Source organism: Branchiostoma belcheri, unplaced genomic scaffold (genome assembly GCF_001625305.1).
Source record: "Branchiostoma belcheri isolate BF01 breed outbred unplaced genomic scaffold, Haploidv18h27 scaffold65, whole genome shotgun sequence".
NCBI lineage: Eukaryota > Metazoa > Chordata > Leptocardii > Amphioxiformes > Branchiostomatidae > Branchiostoma > Branchiostoma belcheri.
In genome coordinates, this window is record NW_017804298.1 from 311,110 (window position 1) to 335,043 (window position 23,934).

The 23,934-nt window shown below is 40.8% G+C and overlaps 1 protein-coding gene across 1 annotated transcript in view; it reads left to right on the top strand.

Annotated features, from left to right (window-relative positions):
- Positions 1–18,302, top strand: part of LOC109483497 — a 34,940-nt gene extending 16,638 nt beyond the window's left edge. The window contains exons 2-3 of the mRNA XM_019786526.1: positions 10,225–10,371; positions 18,088–18,302. Coding sequence (XP_019642085.1) covers positions 10,225–10,371; positions 18,088–18,302 — 362 coding nt within the window. The remainder of the gene's footprint in view (positions 1–10,224; positions 10,372–18,087) is intronic.
- The last annotated feature ends 5,632 nt before the right edge of the window (positions 18,303–23,934 follow it).

Consider the following 23,934-nt stretch of genomic DNA (forward strand, 5'->3'; position numbering starts at 1 on the left):
TTAACGGGGGGTGCCCTAATTCCGACCCATCCCTAATACCGAACTAGTTTGAAAAATCCTTGTTGCGGCGTTATGCATGGGAGCACGTGCCTAAAAATAACCACAAGAATTGACAATGTTTTTGTATTGATATCGGTAATCTCACAAAGTTTGTTTTAGTTCCTACACTCCGACAACAGACGAGTGAAAAATCTGGGTAAATTCGACACTTGTTCGGGGGTTGACGAGCGTGTCAAAAATGCAGGTTTTGCTTTTCAAACAGCCACTTTGGAGCAAGTCGCGTAATCGTAAAAAGAGGACTTGTTTGGGACAGAAAACATTTGTAGATAGTTTTAGTCATAATTTGTGTATTATTATTTCTAAACTCTCTTCTCAGATCGACCTGTGTTAAACACTAGGTCGGAATTAGGGCACCCCTGTTGCGATAGAACGTTCCACCGGCAAAATGACCAAAAAACTGCCGTGCGTTTCGTGAACTATTACGATTGGGTGCAAGCCGCTACACTCAAGTGAAATACACAGCTGTGCAGCTTTAATCGTTGTGATCTTTATCTGTCAATATTATATCTCATCTTGCGCGGGTTTTTGGTCAGATAAACTATTACCAAAGGTCTGTGCGTTTGCATGGAACATAGCACGGAATTAGGGCACCCCCCGTTATATTCTACAACATACCTGGTACTAGTTTTCCTGGGTGTACATGTCTGACTTTCACAGTTTCAGTAAAGTTTTACATGTCTCACTCTGACAACCAAGGAAAGACATTGCTGCAGCCCTGCATGGTAGAACTGATGGTCCACCCACACACAGATTACACACCAGCTTGTTTCCCATCCAGTCTCCTCAGCAGGGGCCCAAACTACTCCTAATATTGCCTATTACAGACCCTCAAGGCCAACACTGATCAATTTCCTACAGTCCCACAGAAACTTTTAACAGGCTTACCAGTTGAGATTCCTATCACAGATCAAGGGAATGAAGTTTTGATGTTTTTTCTTCAAAAGTTGCCTTGTCTTCTTCTCTCTTCTTTTTTGTCATCCTCAACTGAGAATTATAAATGGAAATTAATAAATGAAAAAAATTATTGATGAGGAGTAAGGAAACAAAACATGCTGGCAAAATCATAATATTGTATTCCAAAATCAGATAGAAGCAGCAATATCAAAGTCTTTATAACATCAAAATTTTTAATTATTAATATTGCTATATGAACATCTACCATGTCTAAAGTTGACAACTTTGTTGTCCTTCATCACAATGGAACTCTTCTTAAGTTCTGTTTCCATGACAATAGAACATGGATTCCAAAATTCTATGCCCATGACAATGGAACTCTTCTTAAGTTCTGTTTCCATGACAACAGAAACAAGGGTTCCAAAGTTCTGTATCAAATGGAACCCTTCTGAAGGTTCTGTTCCCATGACAACGGAACCCTTCTCAAGGTTCTGTTCCCACGACAACGGAACCCTTCTCAAGGTTCTGTTTCCACGACAGCAGAACCCTATGTACAATGTAGTTGATGGGCTTGCATCACCAGATCAATGTTTTGAAGCTGCCAGGGACACATATTGAGTCCGGTCCTGGATATAAATGATCCTGTGTGTCTGTGAGATTGGCTGGAAGCCAGGGAAACTGCCAGGGAATCAGCACCAGGCTCCATCTCCCATCCATAACCCTGTCACTGACTCCAATAGGGGAATTCTTTATGTTCCACAGGGGAGGCATAAACCTCTTTAAGTGTGGCTACTTTAGAAGTTGTCTTTTAGGAGAAATGTCCCTCTGGAGTTGTGCCAGTTATAGCTAGCTGCTTCAAGAATTGTCAAGATTATTCCAGAACCCAACTGAAAAGTCCCAATGAAAAAGATGATCCAATACTACATTGTGGCAAGTCGTTCGGTGTGATATAGCTAGCTGCCGCCGCGCCGCGTGCCTGCGAAGCTGGTGTGTTACGCCGAAGGGCGGTTATACCGGCTATACAGATACAGATTGTATAGTCCTGTAATATAGGGAAGAACTTGCAATAAAAGATTGTATTAACATTATTGTGTATAGAGCACAATGTATAAGCAAGAGAGCAAGGGAAAACTTGGCAGAGATCTGTAAAACTGATGTGTTATAAAAGTTTGAAGAAATGAAAGATCAGACGGTTATTACTGAATATTTATGACAACTACCAACTGATTGATTTTGGCCTGACTGTTGCTTGAAACGGTTTGGAAAGAAATCAAAGATTGGGCACTGATCCATGGCAGTGGTCGTTTCCCTTCAACAAGTGGTTCAAATCAATAAATTGCTGGGAGGCATCAGTTATTAGCAAGTGTAAGCTCATATAAAACACTATAAAATTGTAGCCTCTGTAGCAGGCTTATAGAACTGGGGGTTTGGTGGTCTTCGGCTGTTTTCTGATTAGCCCAGTTCTAGAAAAAATGGGGGTAATTCAACCAGGCCGGCTATGTTGTCTGTATGCAATCAGAAAATAGCACATAATAAAAAGACACTGAAGATCCCCCAAACCCCCAGTTTTTGGCATGCTACGGATGCTAATGAAATTGTGGATCTAGCCATGTACTAGTTTATTTTGTCCATTCTCTGGCATTTTATAGGTCACTGAGCTGTTGCAAATCGATATTGAGTGGCTTAGAGCCATGATCATTTATTACATGTGGAAACTCTTGTAAAGCAGCACCTCAGGGAAATACACAACTGTATCATTCTGGATTTTTGTGAATTTATTGGCACAATCAAAGAGATGGTCTTATGTACATGTAACGTTACTACAAGAGTAATGAAAGAAATGTCTTTCTAAAGCACGAAGTGCCAAAAGTCAAACCTAACTTAGGCCTTAGTAGAGCATTGAGCTTCATAGAAAGTAATCCAACTTGGGACCTGAAGCCAAGCTTATCAGATGTGAGGATGTCATCCATGAAATCATCTTGGCCTTGCCTTCATGTCTGGACATATCCTCAGGAGGCTGAGCTACTGTAAAACTAGAAACATTTACAGTGATTTTATTTTTACAGTAACCTCTCCCCTGCAAATTTATTAAACCTTTCATGTATGCCTGCTCTGCTATAGAACATTGTTTCTTCCACAAGTTTCTTCTTCTTCTTCTTCATTCTTCCTGATGAGATGCAGCTAGTGAAGTTCTGACTCCAGTACAGTCTGCCAGTCATCGTGAGGGGGGAAAGAGAGGCACCTAAAACAAGAAAACACATCTTCCTCACACACCTGGCATTCGCAGACCAGTTTTAGACTCAATGAGTTTCTTAAGAGTTCCCACAAGTTTAAAACACCACAAAAACCTCCATTTCCCCTCTACTGCAAATAAATTTGCTGCAAAATTTTCACAGTTTACAGTGGTACGGTCCTCTTGTCTGCACAGTACCCTAGGCAGTTGAGTTGGTACATCAGGAGGGCACTGGTCTCCTAGTGAGTCAGAGAGCTGAGAGACAGAACAAATTTACCCTGCTGGAAATAGGTCCTTCTCCCTGCAGAGAAACCCTTTTTCAGAGCGGCAGAATTCCTCAGACCAGCAGGCAGCCTGGTCAGTCCTAACAGTGGGCCTAGAACTTGGACAGACTTACTCTCCAAGCAGAGGTTGATGGGGAAGATTGTTACCAATTTTATATACATGTATGGCCCCTTTTTTTTCTCATTACCCCACCTTGGGTCGCACATGGACCCCCTCTGGCAAATGGATACTGCCTGGCCAATTTGATACTGTCTTTTTGCCACCCTAGGATCTGCTTGGAGATTAGACAGACTGTGTTATCAGCCTCCGTAGCAGGCTTTATGGCTGGGTTTCTTTTTTTATTTTATAATATCCCTTTTTCATGGCATAACACCTGATGATATGTCAATTCCTTTTAGGGTCTTTCTCTTTCAAAGTCTGAAATGAAACCGGCTGCTGCTATGCACAGACACTCAAAGGACAACATTTGATCATAGGTTTCTTATGACATAATCTACGGTACATCGGTGAAGGTTAGACATCCAGGTAATAAGATATGCAAAAAATAAAGATATTTTACAGTATTCTCAGGAAAGTACTTAAGAATCAGACCATGCAGATTTGTAGGTCTGTATTTGCAGGCTGTATTTGACAGTGCCAGTGCCCTGTTTGCTTACAGTATGACCTTCGAGGCGCGGTGTATTTGCCCATCCTCGCAAAAACAAACTCACTGTTTCACAGGGAAGGCATCAGGAATGTCTTTGAGCTAGAATTTCAGAGGAGGACTGTGATAGATGTTTAGAGTCTGACTATCATGTGAAGTTCTTAAAAGCAATTATCTTTTTGCTTATCTCTTAAGAAAGAAAGGAAGCCCAACTATTTCCCAGCCTGACAATTATACAATTGCAAGGTACAACATATATATATATATGACATCTTCTGCTTTGTAACAACAACCACACTAGGAGGTCAAATCTGATATATTCGGAAATTTTTTATTTCTTGATACAGTTACATATAAAAATCTTCAAAAAGTTGCTGAAGGCTAGGAGTACTTGATTTCTTTCTGAGTTGTTAGAAATTTTACTTGTAACTTGGAAATATACATGTATCTTGTCCTTGTAAAACCATACCATATTGTACAGTATAAAACAGTTAGATGTTCAAAGGTTAGGTGTAACAAGTCATTCAGTGTGATATAGCCAGCTGCCGCCGCACCACGTGCCTGCAAATTTAAAGCTGGTGTGTTACCCCTATGGGCGGTTATACAGGCTATACCGATATAGATACAGAAACAACTTGTTGTATTTCTCTGGCCCAGCACCTTAACAACTCTCCCTAGTACCAGACCTCAGTTTACTCAACACTGAAGTAACAGGTTCAAAAATAGGAGCTCACAAATTAGTGGCCTGGACATGGGGGTAGGGGTGGGGCAGTCAAATGCCTTATATGGATCTGACATTTGTCAACTGAATGTCATGTCCAGTTTACAGGCAGTTCTCTAAAGTCAGACAGAACCCAGATGGAAGAGTGAACCTTGAACAAGGACATTGAATGATGGAGAAGTGAACGTCTAAGGAAAAGTAGACAGAGCGATTATGATAGCTTGACACTGGTCACTAAAATTAGAAAGATCAATTTTTAACTTAGGCCCTCATAGTAATCACTTTAGGTGACTGATATTGGATTTGTCGCAGTTTGTGTGACCCTTGATTATATAATCATATATACTTTGAATATGATGTTCGATACAATTTAAGTATACAGTAATTTAATTGACAAAAAAACACACACACCAAACTTGTTCAAATGATTGGTTACTCATAAGTTGTAGTCTATAATGGAAAGAGGGTGTAAGACCAAGGAGCCAGACAGTGTAACCTTCTTGGTAAGACACAGTCATCCTTTCCCCTCCTGTAAAATAAAGTCCCGGAAACCTACCTTCTAAAAACTGTTACTGTACTACTTTTCTAAGCCTTATTCCCTCCTCACAAGCATCATGAATGCTGCAGGGGTAGCTTGAAAGGTCTCCCTGCTATGGTCGGTAACTAGCACTAATGTCTGGTTCTTCCTCTGCCACAAATCAGGGTCCCAATATACTTTTCTAAGACTTATTCCCTCCTCACAAGCTACCAGATAGAACTTTATAAAGCTCCTTCCCACATTACGAATGCAGCAGCGGTAGCTTCAAAGTTCTCCTTGCTATGGTCGGTAACTAGCACTAATGTCTGGTCCTTCCTCTGCCACAAATCAGGCACACAACATGACGTGGTCATGGGAAACTGGCAAAGTTGGGTGCCTGCCAGAAGATGGTGGTCACATTTAAGGCTTGTGTGAATGGCAAAAATGATCTAAGGCAGGGCTTGAAATTAATGGTGTCCCGATGGCCAGTGACCACTGAAATGTAAGCTGGGACAACTAAAAAGACAATTTGGGACAATAAAAAACAGTCAACATCAGAATGTCAGCCCTTCTTTTGTTTGGCTCCAGAAAAAGCTACCCCAAATCTCCTGTTTTACTCTACAATTATAGCGCTCCTGGAAGTCAGAATGCAAGCAAAATAAAGCTGATTTCAAGTTCACATCCTGAAAAACAGGTTGTGACAGTTCACCCTCACTTTGGGACAATTGAAATTTATTTTTGGGACAGTGCTGGGACAATAGGAAAAAAAGTTAATTTTGAGTCCTGTAAAGTATCACAAAAAAGTGGTCAAATTGGCCAGTTGGTCTGTTACACATAATGTAGAAGTGGTGTAATAATTTTCACTTTGAAATTCTTGATTGTCATACAATTCGTAGCCTCCACCAGGCTTCAGATTCCAAAGCAGCTGGAAAGAGTAGAAATGACCATATAACATGCCAGGGAGCTACATGTAGCCTGGGTGCCAGACCCATAGCACACAGGACACAAAGTACAAATGTATCTCAGTGAGCACACTGAGATACTTTTGTGTCCTGTGTGCTATGGGAGGTAGCCCACTGAAGGAGTACTGTTTGCCAATCTGGAGAGGCTATATATGGTCGTCAGAACATACAGGTGTTACCCTTCTGTCCACTTCCACATGTTTAACCTCTATATCCACAAGGTTAATTATGATGTCATGATTAAAGTTAGTCTCCAATAACCTTGTGCTGTCAGAGTTCAACCTTGAGCTGTCCAAGGTTAACTGTGAATGACAAGGTCAAGACAAGGTCGTGACATGGAATTGCACTTGGTCAGATAGAGCAGAGATATCATGGCTGAACTGAAGTGAGGTACTGTAATTCCTGATTTTTTGCACTGTACTGTTATGTTCACTGTTTTCACTGTCACTTCTTTACCGTGAACTTATCATTACAGTTAACAAATAATTCCTGGACTTTCCTTTTCCTGCACCTGTCGCTACCGTGAACATATATTTCGGTGAGCATGTCCATTTTTCTCAGGCCGTGAACTTTTGCTACCGTGAACATAAAGTGAATTACAGTATTGCTCTTGACTGTGTTTCGTCTTGGGGTGCCAAAGTATGTGGCATATCATCACACAGTGGCGTCCAATGGCCGAGAGGTTAGGTTCAACTTCAAGAGGTGACAGGTTCAATTCCTGGCATTCCTGGCTAGAGTAGAATCTGATATTCCGATATTGCGTCAGTTGGAAAGGCACTTTAAATGACTTTCCTCACTCCAACAACAACTGTCAGTCAGTCTTAAGAGACTATGACTGCACTTTCAAACAACTGGATGGCTCAGTTCCAAATTTTACAATTTTTCTCACTCCACCCAGGTGTAAAATGGGCACCTGACTTCAGTTGAGGAGGTAAAAGGCAGTGGAAGGAGAGGGATGGGCTCCGACTTCCAGTGGATTAACAACCCACTGCCTCTATATCTACCACCTCAAAAAGACTAGTAGAATTTCAATCTCAACCAGACTTCAATGGGTTGCCATAATAAAATAGTAGAAATTGGGCAAATGCCAGAGGAGTTGGCCAGCCATAGGAATACATGTTGTAGCCCACGGAGTCTGTTTTTAATTCCCAAGCAATCCAGATTGGTCTCATAGAATCTAGTAAAAAACAACATCTGATTCAGTATTCCACAAGTCCAGGCTTTTATACCTCCCAGGAATTAATGAGAAAACGCTCAGTCCTGGATCCACAGTTGTTCCTCCCCACGGCTCCAAATAAACGACCAGTTGATTGCTCTGAAATGGGTCGTTAAGTGGCTGGATGGCACTTCTGGCCTCCCGGGTAGTAAAAATACCTAGCAGGGAGAAACATTAGGGGACGGGATGTAGCGATTTATAAACCCAGTTTGCCACAGGCGGTGGTAAGATCGATACAGGTGCCGCAGACCGCTACATCAGGAGTGACGAGTGTGCAAGTGTGGCGAAGTTGTTGAGTGGACTGTTCGGTAATTGGTGCCGGGGAACCCGAAACACTTAGAGAGATCAACGTTTTCTATTGCGGTCGTTTGCGGGAAAGAGTGCTGCATAGATCTCTATGTGGGAGTTTTAACGTGTTCAGCACTCTGGTGTAAATGTGTATAACATTTAATGGCATTTCTGACCTCAAATTGGTGGTGGGAACTCGAAACACTCAGAGAGATCAACATTTTATCACCGTGATTTGTGATAAAGTACATCAGCTCGGTGAGATTTGTACATGCTCAGAAATTGGGTGTGAATGAATAGGTTTCAAAGTGTAGTAACTGTTAAATTGTGCTGCACACTCCAACATTTGTAATAGTGTGACAGTGGGAACACTCAGAGAGATTAATTTTATTGCTATGAATTGCAGCTACAAGTGTGAAGTGTAATATATGTCCCAGTTCTATGAGCACTACAGCAGGGGGCTGGTAGTGTTGTGTATCTAACCTTCCCATACTCTTTCTCATAGATACTGAGTGCTAAGCAGAGAAAGCAGTATGTACCATCTTTGGTATGACCCGGCCGGGGTTTGAACTCACGACCTCCCGGTTACAAAGCGAACACTCTACCAATTGAGCTATTGTGGCAATACTATAAGGCTTTACTGAAATTATTAGACAAGATGCTTCAATGGGGCAACAGTTGATGATTCTAGACCTTTTTGACCTTGCACTTGGCCACCCCACCCACACAGAACTATAATGAGGGCTTAGCAGGCCATTAACTATCATTGCAGAGTCATTCCAAAGCTTCAAAGAGCCTTGCGACATCAAACACACTCCATGCATGAACTAAGGAACACCCTCTAGCTTTACATACTAAACTAAGGCCACACCGTCTTAATTTTATGGATGACATCCTCTGAGGACCCCCAAACTAGTGCGCGCGGGCGAATAAAAAACAAATCTGGCCAAAAATAAAAATGCTACTAGACCACAGGAACTTGACAAAGCTTGTATTGTGAATTCGCGGCAGTACTAAGCGACGCATATGACAAGCCGGCACATACAAACTTTTTGCGGAATTTATGAACTGTTACTGTACTGTACTGAGTTCTTGAGTCGTGGAGCTTCGAATTCGGTAGCCTGGGTGCCCGGCTCCGTATTGTTGCTAACTACAGTGTACCATGGACTACCTACGCCTAGGGCCAGGCCAGAGCCTCGGTGGACGTGATCTTTTTTTTTTTTTAGGGCGACAGGTGAAAATCAATGCGGGTGCGGATGTCATCCATAAAAAAGTCGGTGTGGCCTAAGGCACACCTTGCTGGCTTTACATACAAAATGTACCAAACTAACTTTCGTACTAAAACACTACATTTAGTATGACTCATGCAGCCCCACAAAAGTTAATGGCTCATCTTACTAGCACTGTATTGGGTGGGATGCGGCCTTATTTTGTAGCTTCCTTTGTAATTCTAGAAAATGGACATTGGCCAGACTATATAACAAGTCGTAAACATTGCATGGCCATTGTATGAAACTACATTGTAGAATTCACAAAAGTTACTTTAAGAGTCTAATACACATTTAACATTGGTCTCTACATCTACACGTACATTTACATTATGTAGATTCAGTTTTTTCCTTTGTTCTCTGAGACCTCAAAATGATTAGATTTTGGGCCACCTAGCGGCTTTTGTTGGTACTGCAGCAGAACTTCTGGTTTTGATATCTCGTGATCTGGACATGCTAAGGTCAGGAATTTTGGGTGGTAAATAGCTCTTGGGCTAGGGAAGAAGTGACAGCTTGTTCTCCTAGCAGGGCCCCTGCTAGGGCCCCTAGCAGCTTGTTCTGGAACTGCAGTGGAACTTTCTTGTTTATTTTCAAATTTGAGAACCAACTTACAGATTTGATTGGTGATATCTCCCCTGAGTTTAATGGTATGTATCCAGGCGTAACAGCCACTACTGCAGTTTTATCATGATCAATACTAGACACAAAATTGCAACCCTGTTTCTTTACGATGTGTATAGATCACAAGTACAAGGCGACAAGCTGTGAATATAAACTACAAGCTTCCTTGGCAGAGTTCAGATACAGGGCAAGTTTACAACTCATTCACCTAAAGATACAGTGTAGCACACTAAATAAAGTTTGGCTACCAAGTCTCTATTGCTTACAGGGTTGGGCAGCAGGGAGAAGGTTAACCTTTAGCATACTAGTGTTGAAGTAGCCCTTCGGCTACCAATTCTCTACTTGTTACAGGGTTAGGCAGCAGGGAGAAGGTTAACCTTTAGCACACTGAAGTAGCCATTTGACTACCAATTCTCCAGTGATTGTGGGATTGTGCTTCAGCGAAATGGCTAATGACTAAAATATATCTTGACGTAATTGTATGAACTAATTTTCTGTTGTTTTCTTCCCCTACAGTGTGGCACAGCTCCGGAGACTGGGCCAGCGGAGTGGACTATGGGTTCTACGACTCGGAGGGGGCGTTTGACGCAGAGGGAGGGGGGGTGGCGGCGGAGGCTGTGGATGACTACGCAGTCATTGCCAACGCAGACACACTGGTGAGTGGTACTTTGTGTGTACTGAATGAGTTTGGTGTCTTATAACGTATATATATCTTAGGTCTTATATCATATATCTCATGTCGTATCTGTATATAAGATGGTTTAGCCATGTACAGGGGCTTACATGCCCTTTTCCGTAGAGCATAATTGGCTGTTTTAATTCTATGTAGAGCGTAGACAGACCGCTCTAATTCAACGTAGAGTGTAGTGGACCTTTCCTGATCGAACACGTCAAACCCTCCTGTTCTATTTGGGTCTAGACCTTAATTTCAGCCAAGTGGTTAGAGGGTCAGCATGTGAACTGGTCCTCGGGTTTGGCCGGGGTTTGATCCCCGGCCCGGGACCAGGGGTTTTTACCTGTTTCTACTCGCTCCTCCTGTTTCTTATACAAGATCTAGGATCTGAAATGTCTCTTGGAAGGTGGGTTTTGGTTATCATCAGGATCCTTGCAGAGGTAGTGACAAAACTGTGATGAGCAATGTAGATTATTTTAACGAACCCTTCTTCTATGCCAGACGGATTATTCAGTGATCAGAGGGTGTTTGGTCCTGCCAAGAGTTTGGAGAAAACCCCTAGTTAGACAGAGATAAGAATCAACAATAATAAACAGTGCAGATTAACTTAATGAGCCATGTGTATTCCTTAACACCCTATGGGGCCTTTACTGTGCCAGGAAGACAGCTCAGAAGTCAGATAACAATCATTGAAGATGAACAGGGTAGAATAATCAGCAGCTACTGTCCTATCAGGCAGGATTAGCTAGTCCCCTAGGGGGTCTTCATTGTGCCAAGTTTTCAGGAAGATCCTTGGAAGAGGCAGATAAGAATCAGCAATGATCAACAGAAAGTCGTTCTGTCATGACAGGTGGATTCTTTAGGCATCTATGGGGTCTTGGCTGTGCCAAAACTTCAAGGGGACTCTTGTTGGGTAGAGATAACAATCTAATGATGATGAACAGTGTAAACTAATGAATCTTTCTGTCAGGACAAGCATCTATGGGGTCTTGGCTGTGCCAAACTTTTTTTATAAGGAAACTCCTGTAGGGTAGAGATAACATCAGTGATGATGAACAAAGTAATGAATCTTTCTGTCAGGACAGGTGGATTATGTAGGCATCTATGGGGCCTTAAGTACTCTTTCGTAGTCAGTCAGTCAATTCAACATCACTAAATGAACTGATACTTGTTAAGTGTTGACTAATTCTAAAGAAGAGTGATGGATGTCACTCAAAACATCTGGACATAATCTCCATAATTATCCAGTATAGTTTGCATCAATGTCTTTGAAAACCTGGAAGACAGAAGCATGTATGGCTAAGAATCAAGGAATTAGAGTTATTTTAGCCTCAGGGATAGTTGTACACATTTGGGACTTCTTTATCCAGTGGTAGAGAGCATCAATGTCTTTGAAAACCAGAAAGACAAAAGCATGTGTGTCACACACATGCTCTTGTCTTTCTGGTGAGTGTCTAAGAATCAAGGAATAGACTTATTTCAGCCACAGGAATACATTGTAGTTGTACACATTTGGGACTTCTTAATGATCCAACAGGCTGTGTTTATTCAGTACAGCAGGTCCATCTGCTGGCCTACTTCCAGACTTCTTGTAGGTTTTTCTTTACTGGGAACCCCCCTCAGGGATTCACCTGAGGAAAATCTGGAGAGAACTTGTGAATAACTTGGAGGTTTTGAAAAGTTGTGCAAGTCTTTTTTTTACAACAAACAGCATGAAAAAATGGTTTGGGAAACTTGCATAATCTTCTGCTTTCAGAACATTAATTTTACTCCAATGTTTCCAGACTACAACCTTTCCAAATGTCATCTCCAAAGGCCAGTTCTCAGCTGAGAATAGAGATCATAAAAACTAATTTTTTTCATAAAAAAAAAAAGAATTTTTCTGAGCCACAAATCTATTGCATAACCAGTGCTAGTGAAAAACTCTCCTTATAATGCCACTTGTCAATGTATACTAGTCACTGTCACTGAGTAGAAGGAAAAACCCCACATTACATGTACACAGCTGTCTACCTGTTACCAGCTTTGACAGTTGGTAGACCTGTCTGCACCTTGGCTATCCATCAGTATCATCACCTAAGTTGCAGATCAGGTAAAGACCAGAAGGGCTCTGGGAACAGCTAGCCTGAAAGCTTCCCCACTGGGCTGGTGACAAGGGAAGGGTTTGAGATGACAAAAACAGTCTGTTCTCTGGTTTCTGCCTGTTTCCATCATTGCCCTATGTCTGGCTCTGAAATATAACAGTCCATTCCCTGTTCCTACTCAGTCTTTTAGTCTTAAGCTTTTCAATTATAGCTTTATGGCTTAAGAATTTTCCTACTAAGCAGGACATGATAACAGACTGGTGTGGGCATATCCTTCAGTTCTGTAGCCTGACTGAGTGTATAAGCTTCTATCACTCTACCAGTCTAAGGTCAGGGTTTTGGAAACTGACAACACCAGTTTTATGTCACCAACACAGTCAGAAGGAATTCAACCCGTAGACAACTAAATACAGTTCCTACAGTCAGGTTGGAGTATAACAGTCATGCCCGTAGCCAGGATTTTGAATGGGGGGGTTCGTCCCACTGCTTGAGTGGACCTCGAGCGCCGTAGGCGCGAGGCGAGCGCCGAAGGCGCGAGGTTCCTAGGGGGGTCCGGGGGCATGCTCCCCCGGAAAATTTTGAAAAATGAACCTTCTAAAATGTCATTTCGTGCATTTTTGACAGGATTTCCAAGAGAAACCAGAGATAAATTTTTATTCAATGACAAAGAGAGCAGTTTTTCTACGATTCCAGTCCATCTTTTCAAGAAAAAACTTGGACCTTTACATAAAATGTGGACCAAAAAGTGGACCTTTCCATAAAAAGTGGACCAAAAAGTGGACCTTTGAGCCTTGTGGGGGGGTTCTTCCGAACCCCCCGAACCCCCCCTGGCTACGGGCATGACAGTATAGCTGTGTATAAGCTAATAGTATGATACTAAAGCTTATACCAAAACAAGTAGATCATTACCGTATAACAATAATCTAAGTCAGTGACAGTGTTGTCCTCAATCTGTTCAAGTTCTCAACCCCAATGATATGACTGGTGGTACTGAGAGTTTAAAGTACATGTCCTGACATTGAGGCTTGGTCTGAGATGCTTCCTAAGAGTTTTAAGTTTTGAAACCTAAAGATTTTAAGAACTTCAAGGAGTGCCCTAGATGTGTGGTCAACTGTTGGAACTTCTCAGAGACAAGAGGAACCAGACTTGGGTTGTTTTCTTTTCTTTTAAGTTCACATGTCCTGAAAAGGGATCGACATGATATGTGTTGGAAGGACCCTTAGTTTTAAGATTTTGAACCACAGTGGTTTTGAACTTAAAGATTTCATTCAAGGACTTTCAGAAGTGGCCTAGATTAGTGGTCAACTGTTGGAACTTCTCAGGAACCAGAGCTGGGTTGTTTCCTTTACATGTCCTGAAAAGGGATCCACATGATATGTGTGGGAAGGGCCCTGTCCATCACGGCAAAGACTTAAAGACTTGATGATGAATGTCTTGGGAACTTGAGACGTTTGCAATGGCACTCAAGTCTTCCAACACGGGGTTAAGTAATGGCCAAAGGTGAAACGGAGGGCAGAAGGTCGCGACCTTGTTCTGAGCAAGTGCAAAGTCGCAGGGAGGGTAGGCCACGTACTGGCACGCAAGCTTGATTTTTTTAAGGCCACATAAATGTCTTTTCTGGTTTCTTTTTTTGGACCAGAAAAACAGAAATGAAAGGTCGTGAATTTGTTCTGAGCAAAGTTACAGGGAGTTGAATCCAGATACTGGCACGCAAACTTAATTTTTTTTAGGCTACACCAATGACTTTTCTGGTTTCTTTTCTTTCGATCTTTGACCCTTAGAAATGAAAGGTCACGAACTTGTTCTGAGCAAGTGCAAAGTTACAGGGAGTTGAAGCCATGTATTGGCACGCAAGCTTGATTTTTTTTAGGCCACACCAATGTCTTTTCTGGTTTCTTTTCTTTCAATCTTTGACCCTTAGAAATGAAAGGTCACGAACTTGTTCTGAGCAAGTGCAAAGTTACAGGGAGTTGAAGCCATGTATTGGCACGCAAGCTTGAGTTTTTTTTAGGCCACACCAATGTCTTTTCTGGTTTCTTTTCCTTCTTCTTTTCTTGGACCCTAGAAATGAAAGGTTGTGAACTTGAGTTGTGAACTAGGCAGCTGAAGCCACGTACTGGCACACAAACTTAATTTCTTTTTTTAGGCCACACTGATTTCTTTCTGGTTTCTTTTTTTAGACATGTAAAAATAAAAAGTCTGGACCATTTTTTGAGAAAGTGCAAAGATACTGGGAGCAACATCAGGTAAAGTCACAAGGAGCTAAAGCCACGTACTGGCATGCAAACTTACTTTCTTTTATAGGCCACACCATTTCTTTTGTTGGTTCTTTTCTTGAACCCTTAGAAATAAAGGGTCATGGCCTTATTATAAGCAAGTGCAAAGCCTCCTATAAGTTAGATTTATCAGTGTCAAATCCCCTTTCCAGAATTAGAATTCTAACATATCTTATTGTGAACGTGAGAAAGACAATGTCAGGAGTTAAAATGGGAGTTGGACCAGTGTCAAAATCTATATATCTATAGACCAGATAGTGGAGAGGTTTAACTTTACGTGGCAATATTTCTTCAGAATCATTGAGGATAAAAGGAAAGTTGTCCAAGAGTAAAAATGGAAGCTGGAACGATGTCAAGAGGAGAAAATCTAGACAAAACAATTCACCAAGAGGTTGATGTGGCAATATTTTTGCAGAATCATTAAGGATAAAGGAGTCCAGGAGTAAAAATGGAAGCTGGACCGATGTCAAGATGAGAAAATCTAGACAAAACAACTCGCCACGTTTACTGGGTGTCATCCCTCCTGAATTAGAACACGAACAATTTACTTTGAAGAAGAGAAAAACATGTGGAGACTTGAGCCAGATTTGGATGCGTGTCAAAAGTTTGATGTTTAAACCAGACAATTCGTAAGCTTCAAGTGGCACTATAGATCCTTGTAGACTCTTGATAAGAATTTAATTGGGGCACTAACTGTGAAGCAACTGTGAAGTAGACAAAAACATGTCAAGGGTTAGTTTGTGAGTTGGAACGATGTCAAAAACATTGAAGTCAATACCAGAAAAGGGCCACACCAATTTTATTTGTTGGTTGTCAGATTTGCCTGGTTCATTTTGTTCCGATTTCCAATGGAGCTTATATTTTTGGTGAAGAAAGATCTTGTAGTTGACAATTTTTCCATTTATCAATGCATTGATTTGATTTGATATTTGAATTAGGTAGAACATCTATTGTTTGAATTATAAACCAGCCTAGCATGTTGACTTTGTATGGCAGTATTTAGGTGTATCACCGGAAGCCTAGGTCTGTTTTATATTAACTTTCTCCCCACTCACTTCATTCATTTATTGCAAAATCCATGTACCAAGAAGTCAAATTGGGTTGGCCCGATCAAGCAAGTTTTACAACTTGTGTTTTTTCCTGCACCATTTATTCAAGAACTGGAACCAATTATTCCTATAAGTCAGGGGTTAACTCATGAAGGGACCAACATCAAAACTAATGTTTAGACTACAGATTTAAAACAGTCCATGTGACATTATTATCAAGAGTCGGCACATATCGAACATCTCAAGTCTAGACTAGGTAATTGAGTCAGCTTACATGGGCAAATCCCTGTGAAATAAGAATTAGAAACACATCTTTGACTTTAAAAGAAGACTATGCCAGACAGACTATATGATAACTTAAACATCTTAATCAGAATTTTTGCCATTACTTTTGGTATATATGGGCTGTGCCTATCTGTCTTCTAGCCCTTGGGCCACATAGGCTTTCTTGAAAGCTATCTGGTACGGAAATATCCCCTTTGACTTGAGTCCAACTCACAGTGTAATCCCCTGACTTGTTTTTTCTCCCTCTCACCCTTGGGCTTGTATCAGTTTGCTCAAATTCTTGATAAATCTCGAAGAATTAATAGTCTACAGAGTTTCTTGAAAGCTATATCTGGTGAGGAAATCTCCGATTTGACTTCAGTCCAAATCTCACTTTAATCTCCTGACTTGTTTTTTCTCCCTCTCACCCTCACACTTGTATCAGTCTGCTCAAATTTTCAAATTCTGGATAAATCATGAAGGATTAATGATCCATAGAGTTTCTTGAAAGCTATCTGGTTCGGAAATCTCCCTTTTGACTTGAGTCCAACTCACAGTGTAATCTCCTGACTTGTTTTTTCTCCCTCTCACCCTCGGGCTTGTATCAATTTGCTCCCCTAAGCAGAGGGTTCCAGAAAAACACCTGCGTGTCTCCTGATCATCACACCCTGCTGTAGTTCAGGGCACCACATAAATCCCTTTCCTGGAGTCTGGCCAAGACCAGTAGTTGAAGTCAGTAGGAGGCTTTGAACCATGATGCGGCACAAGCAACTGAGTTGATAGTTTGTAGGCAAATGTGTGGAAAAATTTTACTTGGAAACTTAGCATGAAAGTGCATCTGTGTTGGTATAACGTAAAAACGCTGGTATTTCGATATTTTTTATAGCTCTACACTCCTTGTTTTGCTGGAGTTCGGCCAAGACGGTAGTTAAATTCAGCAAGATAACCATATGGCTATTGCAACTCAGTTGTCTGTTTGTGGGTAAAGTCTGTGAGATGCTAGAAGAACAGAAAGTTTTTAGTTTGTGAATGACTAAAAAATGTGTGCCTTTGTGTTCTTCTGCTTTCAGATTTGCCTTTTCATTAAAACAGGAACCTTCCAAATCTTTCCCTCTGACATTTCTCTAGTTTAATTTCATCAGGCATCAATTACACTCCTCATGGGGTCTTATGCACCTTATTAAGGCCCTAACCTATGGGGTCTTGGGTGCCATTTGGTTCCAGTGGTGTCATTGCACAGCAAAATGGGCGTCTAATGGTGTGTAGCAGCCCTTATCGAAAACTAGTGACAGACAAGCCCAGGGGGGCCACAGCTCCTGTGACCTTGAAGTAATTTGTTTCACCTTGAGATGATATCGCCTTGCAAAAGGGTGTAAGTCTAGAAGGGAGAAGAGAGATGTTAGGCAAGATTGTGTTGACAAATTTCTGAGGTAGGGAGTATCAGAGAACAGGGCACAAGATGCTTTGATGTCAGGAAAAGGACACTAGTACTAGCACATCAGCAGAATGTACTGCAAATGTGGGAAACCCCTAATGTACGTCATGTAATGTGTTTTGGCACTTAAGAAAAAAAAAAGCGTGTACACTGCACCTAGCATTCTTCAGGCATTTTTGTAGCCAAATAGCCTTTGAAAAATGCTTGAAACTTTACCAATCCAAAACTTTTGTTGTGGTCTTTCAGTCCAACAATATATTTTGACAACCCCTAACTAACCATTAAAGGGCAGAAGCCACCTCAAAAAGTACCTGAAATAGGCATAGATATCAAAAATATACATATAGTACAGTAAGTTAAAAGTGTTTGTAGTCACTTTTACCGAGAAATAAAGTTTATACAGCTTCTCAAAGTGTCGTTTTTGGAAAGCCGCGACCCCGGCGTAGTAGCCCCATTCCAGAAGCCGTCACGTGATGCCGTGACGTAACACAAGGGACGCACCCGCTATCTGCCAATTGTCTGTTTGTTTTAACAATGGCAACACCGACCATGGACGCTGACGAAGTTGAGACTTTTTCTGACTGCTCATCTACCGTAGAATGTATCTGTGAGGAATTTGAGTCGGACTCAGATTCGGAGGAGGTCGTAGGAGTTCTCATGCCCTACAGATTTGAGCCATATCTCTCTGACGTGCAGTCAGACGAGCCGAATTCTGACAGCGACGATGAAGGTGAGGCCGCTGGTGACGCCATGGCTGATGGCGGGGAACTTGAAATCGACGGACAAATTCCGCTTTCTAACACCAGGAAGTAACGTTACAGACCGTGACCTTGGAATGTTCTATTTTGGCCCAAGGTCATCGCCAGGCTCAGAAGATTTCTACCCTGGACACTCCGAGCTGACAGAGCAGATATATAGGGTGTCAGGCTGTGATCTAAACCACGTCCAGACTCAAATGGGTGGACTTAACTGCCTCAGAAATTGAAGAAATCAGTTTCTCGTGTGTTGGCACAGAAATAACCGAGATTAAACGGGCTGAAGGATTGCACTCTACGGCGCTAGACCTGCGCTGGATAATGAAGCAGTTAGGGGATGTTAGGGGAAGGGAGCACTTTGGCAGAACATACTGTGCCTGTGCAAAATTTTTCACGGTTTTTGTTGGATAAAGAAGCATTTAGGGGGTGTTAGGGGAAGGGAGCACTTTGGCAGAACGTACTGTGCCTGCACGAAACCTGGAATATTTCACTGTTTTTGTTGGATGTTGGATGGTCAACGTTTCATCAGAATTTTGCCTGTTGCATGCAGACAATATCTTTTCCGACACAACATTTGAAAACTACAGATAGGACAACATACGACCTTAAATGAGACATTCTGCCAAAAGGAACTTAAAGATACTACCTAGAAAATAAGACATCACACATAATTATATAAAACTACATTTCAGGCTATCAGAATATATATTTTTGGCTCATTCAAAACCATTCAGATAAAATGCTTCATTTAAACATTTCAGGCCCTACATTTTTAGAAATATGACATTTTTTTATTCAATTTTGCAGTCTAACTAAAATCTTACACTGTCAAATAGAGCTAACATTATTATGCTGTTGCTTTGCCAACACTAATACTTACCTAACCTTCATGTCTAGTTAGAACTCATCATTAATCTTTCTCTAAAGCTCTAAAACAGATGTAAGAGTCACAATGTCTGCAATTTGTCTGAGGTTGGGCAGACTTGTGATCAATCTTGATGAAACTTGGAATCATTCCCAGCTTCTGTAGAGCCATTCAGGCCTCGAAATTAACTTTTCTTCCTATTGTCCCAGCACTGTCCCAAAAATAAATTTCAATTGTCCTGAAGTGAAGATGAACTGTCAGAACCTGTTTTTGGGAAGTATTGTATGACTTCAACTTGAAGTCAACTTCATTTTGCTCATGTTCACTCTCAGGTGCACTATAATTGCAGTGCAGACAGGAAATTTGGGGGGACTTGTGCCTGATAAACAAAAGAAGGGCTGACATTCTGATGTTGAATATTTTTATATTGTCCCCAAAATGTCCCAAAGTGTCTTTTTAGTTGTCCCAGCCTAAATTTTAGTGGTCAGTTGCCAGTGAACCACCTTTGATTTCGAGCCCTGGCGATTCCCTGCCAATTCTATCACATTATACTCCCCAAACACCCTAACAAGGTACACGTGTCTCTAATCGTATCTCAAACATACAGTGTTGCCTGCAGATGTTACATTTGTGTCTCTGCCAAGGGGGTTATGTGATAAATGTTGTTGGTAACTTGGTTTGGTTGTCAGTAATATAATGTAGTTGGAAACAGCATCAAGATTATTGTGTCAAAATTCTTAGTTCTCCGAGTGGGACAAAGTTGAATCTGACTAAATTCACTCCCTCAGAAACTGTGTGTAACAAATTGAATGTAAGGGGCTGCAAAAGTAGCATTACATAAGGGTTAATGTAAATGTCTTTTAACAGATAATCTGTCAAATCATGAAATATCACTCTGAAACTCTGAAACCAAATTGAATGCAAGTGGCTTCAAAAATCAGAAGTAACATTATATGATGGGCATGTAACTGCATGTAATGGATAATCTTCTTTATCAAATCTAACCTTTCATAAAATATCATGGTGCATCCAGAAGATTATGTTTTATATAATAAGTAGCTTTGTGGCTTCCTAGGATTTTCTTTCCATTGATCTAGATTACATAAGTGACACTTTACAAGATTATATATCTATACAGTAAAAGTAACTTGTCAAAATTGGGTACATACAATGTATAACTGCCTATTAACAAATAATCTTATTATCAAATCTAACCTTTTGTAAAATATCATGTTGCATTACATAAACGTTCATGGATCTTTACCAAAGATTTTAGATGCTTTTTGGTAATCTAAGGTTTACCTTTTATTGATAGATTACTTAAATAACCTTTTAGAAGGATAATCTTATTATCAAATCTGACTTTTCATAAAATATCACCTTTCATAAAATATTACACGTACCTTGCTACACACTGTGCTCTTATGAAATCCAACCTTTTATAAAATGTACCTTGGTACATACATTGTAGAGCTGCAGATAATGTTATGAAATCTAACCTTTAACGAAATATCAAGGTACGTTACATAAAAATGGATGCCAAAGGTTTACTTCTTATTGATAGACTACATACTATTAGATAACCTTTTAAAAGATTATGGCTGTGTATCATGTATTACACTGAGTTACATAAATGCAGAGACTCTTGCAGTCACTGGTTTTATTTTTACTTCCTAAGATGTGTGTCTCGCAAGGGATGAAGAAATAAGTAAAAGACATTTGAATTGAAAATACTTCAGCACCAAGGACAGGGATAGGGTATATACTGTAAGTGGTTTTATTTTTGTGATGATCACCTCCACCGAAAATTCATGACACTACAAATAATGATAATGATTATTATCATATAGCCGGACGGCGTGGACCAATCAGAGGCCCGGATACCCGTGCTGTTATTTCCCGATAACAGCACATGTGGTGTTATGGCGGAATAACAGCACATGTCGTGTTATGGCTGATACCATTATGTTATAGGGTATAGGGGCATGCGACTCTTTCTGTAAACCTTTGTAGCATTTTTCTGTCCAATAAACTTTTTTGTTTAGCTTCATTTAAACTACAATTTGCATTAAATGAAATTATCCATATTTGTTTTAAAGCGTATAATATATTCGAATGTATTTTTATGTATGTATATATATTAAAGCTGTTGTATTTCAAACAGGAATTGTGTTGATTGACAGTTTGGATAGGCTATATGATAATAATTTTAATGCACTGCCTTTTCCTCGTTGTATATGGTGTCATAACTGCATGGGCAGCTGCCATAACCACCTCATAAACCACCTCGTTCGCTTCGCTCACACGGTGGTTTATTCGGTGGTTATGGCAGCTGCTCATGCAGTTATGACACCATATACAACTCGGGGCAGTGCATTAACCCTTTATTATTGTATTACTAATTTACTACTGTACTAAACTTGTGGCAAACAACACTAAAACTTTGTTTGCCCCTTACTACAAAATATAGCCCTATTGTATCCCTATTGACTAGCCTGTCTAGTGCCATGCCTGAATGGGTTAGGGTTAGAATCAGGCACGGTTCTGGATAGTCTCTGTGTATATATCCAAGAATATAGATTTGCCTTAGGTACGGTTTAGGAAATGCTTTATCCAGAACCGTGCCTGAGCATGATTCTGGATAAAGCACAGTTCTGGATACAACCACCAAATGGTGAAATTAAAAATGCACTTTACAGTACATTACCAAGAGCTTCAAACCTATGTCTGCTCTTTCTAGTGACAGGTGTGAGAGGTTTTTAAAGTGTCTAGTCTTGGATCTATGCCAGTTTAGCCCCTCTATACTCTATCCACCCACGGTCTGTCTGCAGTGCCTACGCAGCAATCTAATACCAGATCAGAAAAGAAGAAGAAATAGTCATGCCTTCAAGTACCAAACAAGGAGTGAGGTGTTCAAAACTCATTCTTTCCTAGCACTATTGCAGAGTGGAACTTACTATTACTAAGTACAGTAGGGGCATTATCATCAGAATCTGATAGCTTTAAATGGTGTTCAGAGTTAGATGTTGAAAGGTTAGGTGCAACAAGACGATCGGTGTAATATAGCCAGCTGCCTATGACTGCCTTTTCCTATGACAGGTGTGATAGGTTTCTAAAATGTCTAGTCTCAGATCTATGCCAGCCTAGCCACCTGAACCCCCTCTGTACTCTACTCTATCCACCCACCTTCTGTCTGCTAGCTGCCTACGCAGGAATCTTAGATGTCAAAACTTGTTGCTGCTTGATAATTATCAATAGACTTGGTTGTTGCGTTAGGGTCAAGCCTCCAGGCATATTTGGTAAGATTTTTCATTCCTGTTAATATGCTTCTAGGAAGGCCACACCAATCTATTTTATTGGTTCTTAGATATTCTTAAGTAGAAAGTTACAAGAGGACAATATAAAAACAGAGGGCTAAGGGAGGAAAACTTGAATCTGAACATATTCTCTCCAGTCTTGCCCTCTGTACTCTAAATCCACCCACGGTCTGTCTGCAGTCCTACGCAATATTTCGGACTTGTTGCTTGATAATAGTGATGGACTTGGTTGTGGAAAAGGCTGTCAAATGTAGGTTGTCAAAAAGAATGATAAGAGTTTAAACTTTCTGTCAGAACAAAGATTTTTGTGCAATGCACGGCCATACCAATTTATTTTCTTCGTTCTTTGAACTTTGTAGTAAAAATACATGTATATTTTGTAGTAGTGAGTAGTTAAGTACATGAAAATGGAGGGTTGGGGGTCTAGATCTTTCCTTTTCATTTTGACTTCTAAGTTCTTGTTTCAATTTTGCTTTTGAAATGTCTGAGAACCACAGAAATAAAGTATTGGGGCCTTCCAATGTGGTATCTAGAATCTAACACCCCAGGTATCAAAATAGCGTCTTGCAAGTTTGCAAGATTTTGCGGGAGATAACCCAAAGACTGACACGTGGAACACAAAACCAGATCATCCATAACCACTTTTCTTTTTGGATCACCTACGCTGAACCTCAAAATTAGTTTAAGCTGAAAACCCCACATGTGAGTCAAACCTGTCTAAACAAACCCTTGGCCAGTCCCACATAATTTTCTCCTCCACTCATGTTGTTACAACAAAGGCAGCTATTGTTGACTGAAGCAGGAAAACTGAGAGGTGAAGGTGCGGTGTCCTGCCTTGTGACATTCTTGGAAGAAAGCCAGTAGTGTAGCCTTGACTTCTGTTTTTCTTATAAGGCCAAATAAACCTGGTTTTGTGGTTGATATTTTAAGCTTAGAAAGACTCAGCTGGTATTACATGACTGTATGCTGCTATATATATTATCGAGTCTAGTAGATATATGCCACCAACAATGGACTCCACAAGAATTTAAATGTGCCGTGTGTGTGTGTGTGTATGTGTGAGTGTGTGTGTGTGAGTGTGTGTTTGTGTGCGTGTGTGTGTGTGTGTGTGTAGGTGTGTCACTGTGTATGTGTATGTGTGTGTGTTTGTGTGTGTGTGTGTGCCTGTGTTTGTGTGCACGTGCATGCGTGTGTTTGTATTTGATTCCCATTGTCCAATACATTTTGTCAGAAAAGAGGTATCATAATTAGTTTGCATGTGATCTAACTGCAAAAGTAAGGTCTTTATTCATGTGATGTTTTGAACACTGAGGCTTGACAGGCAGTCTAAAGGGTGACATACTGCCTGCCCTTGCTGGGGTGCTACACTGTTTATTTATCTATTTACACCCAAATTTTATGCATAATACAATTAGTATTTGTCTGTGTCTGTGAGTTGGTTCCGGGTCAGGTAATGAGTTGACCTCCTGTCCCATTATGAGATTTGTTGACCCCCCCTGTGGAGCCCA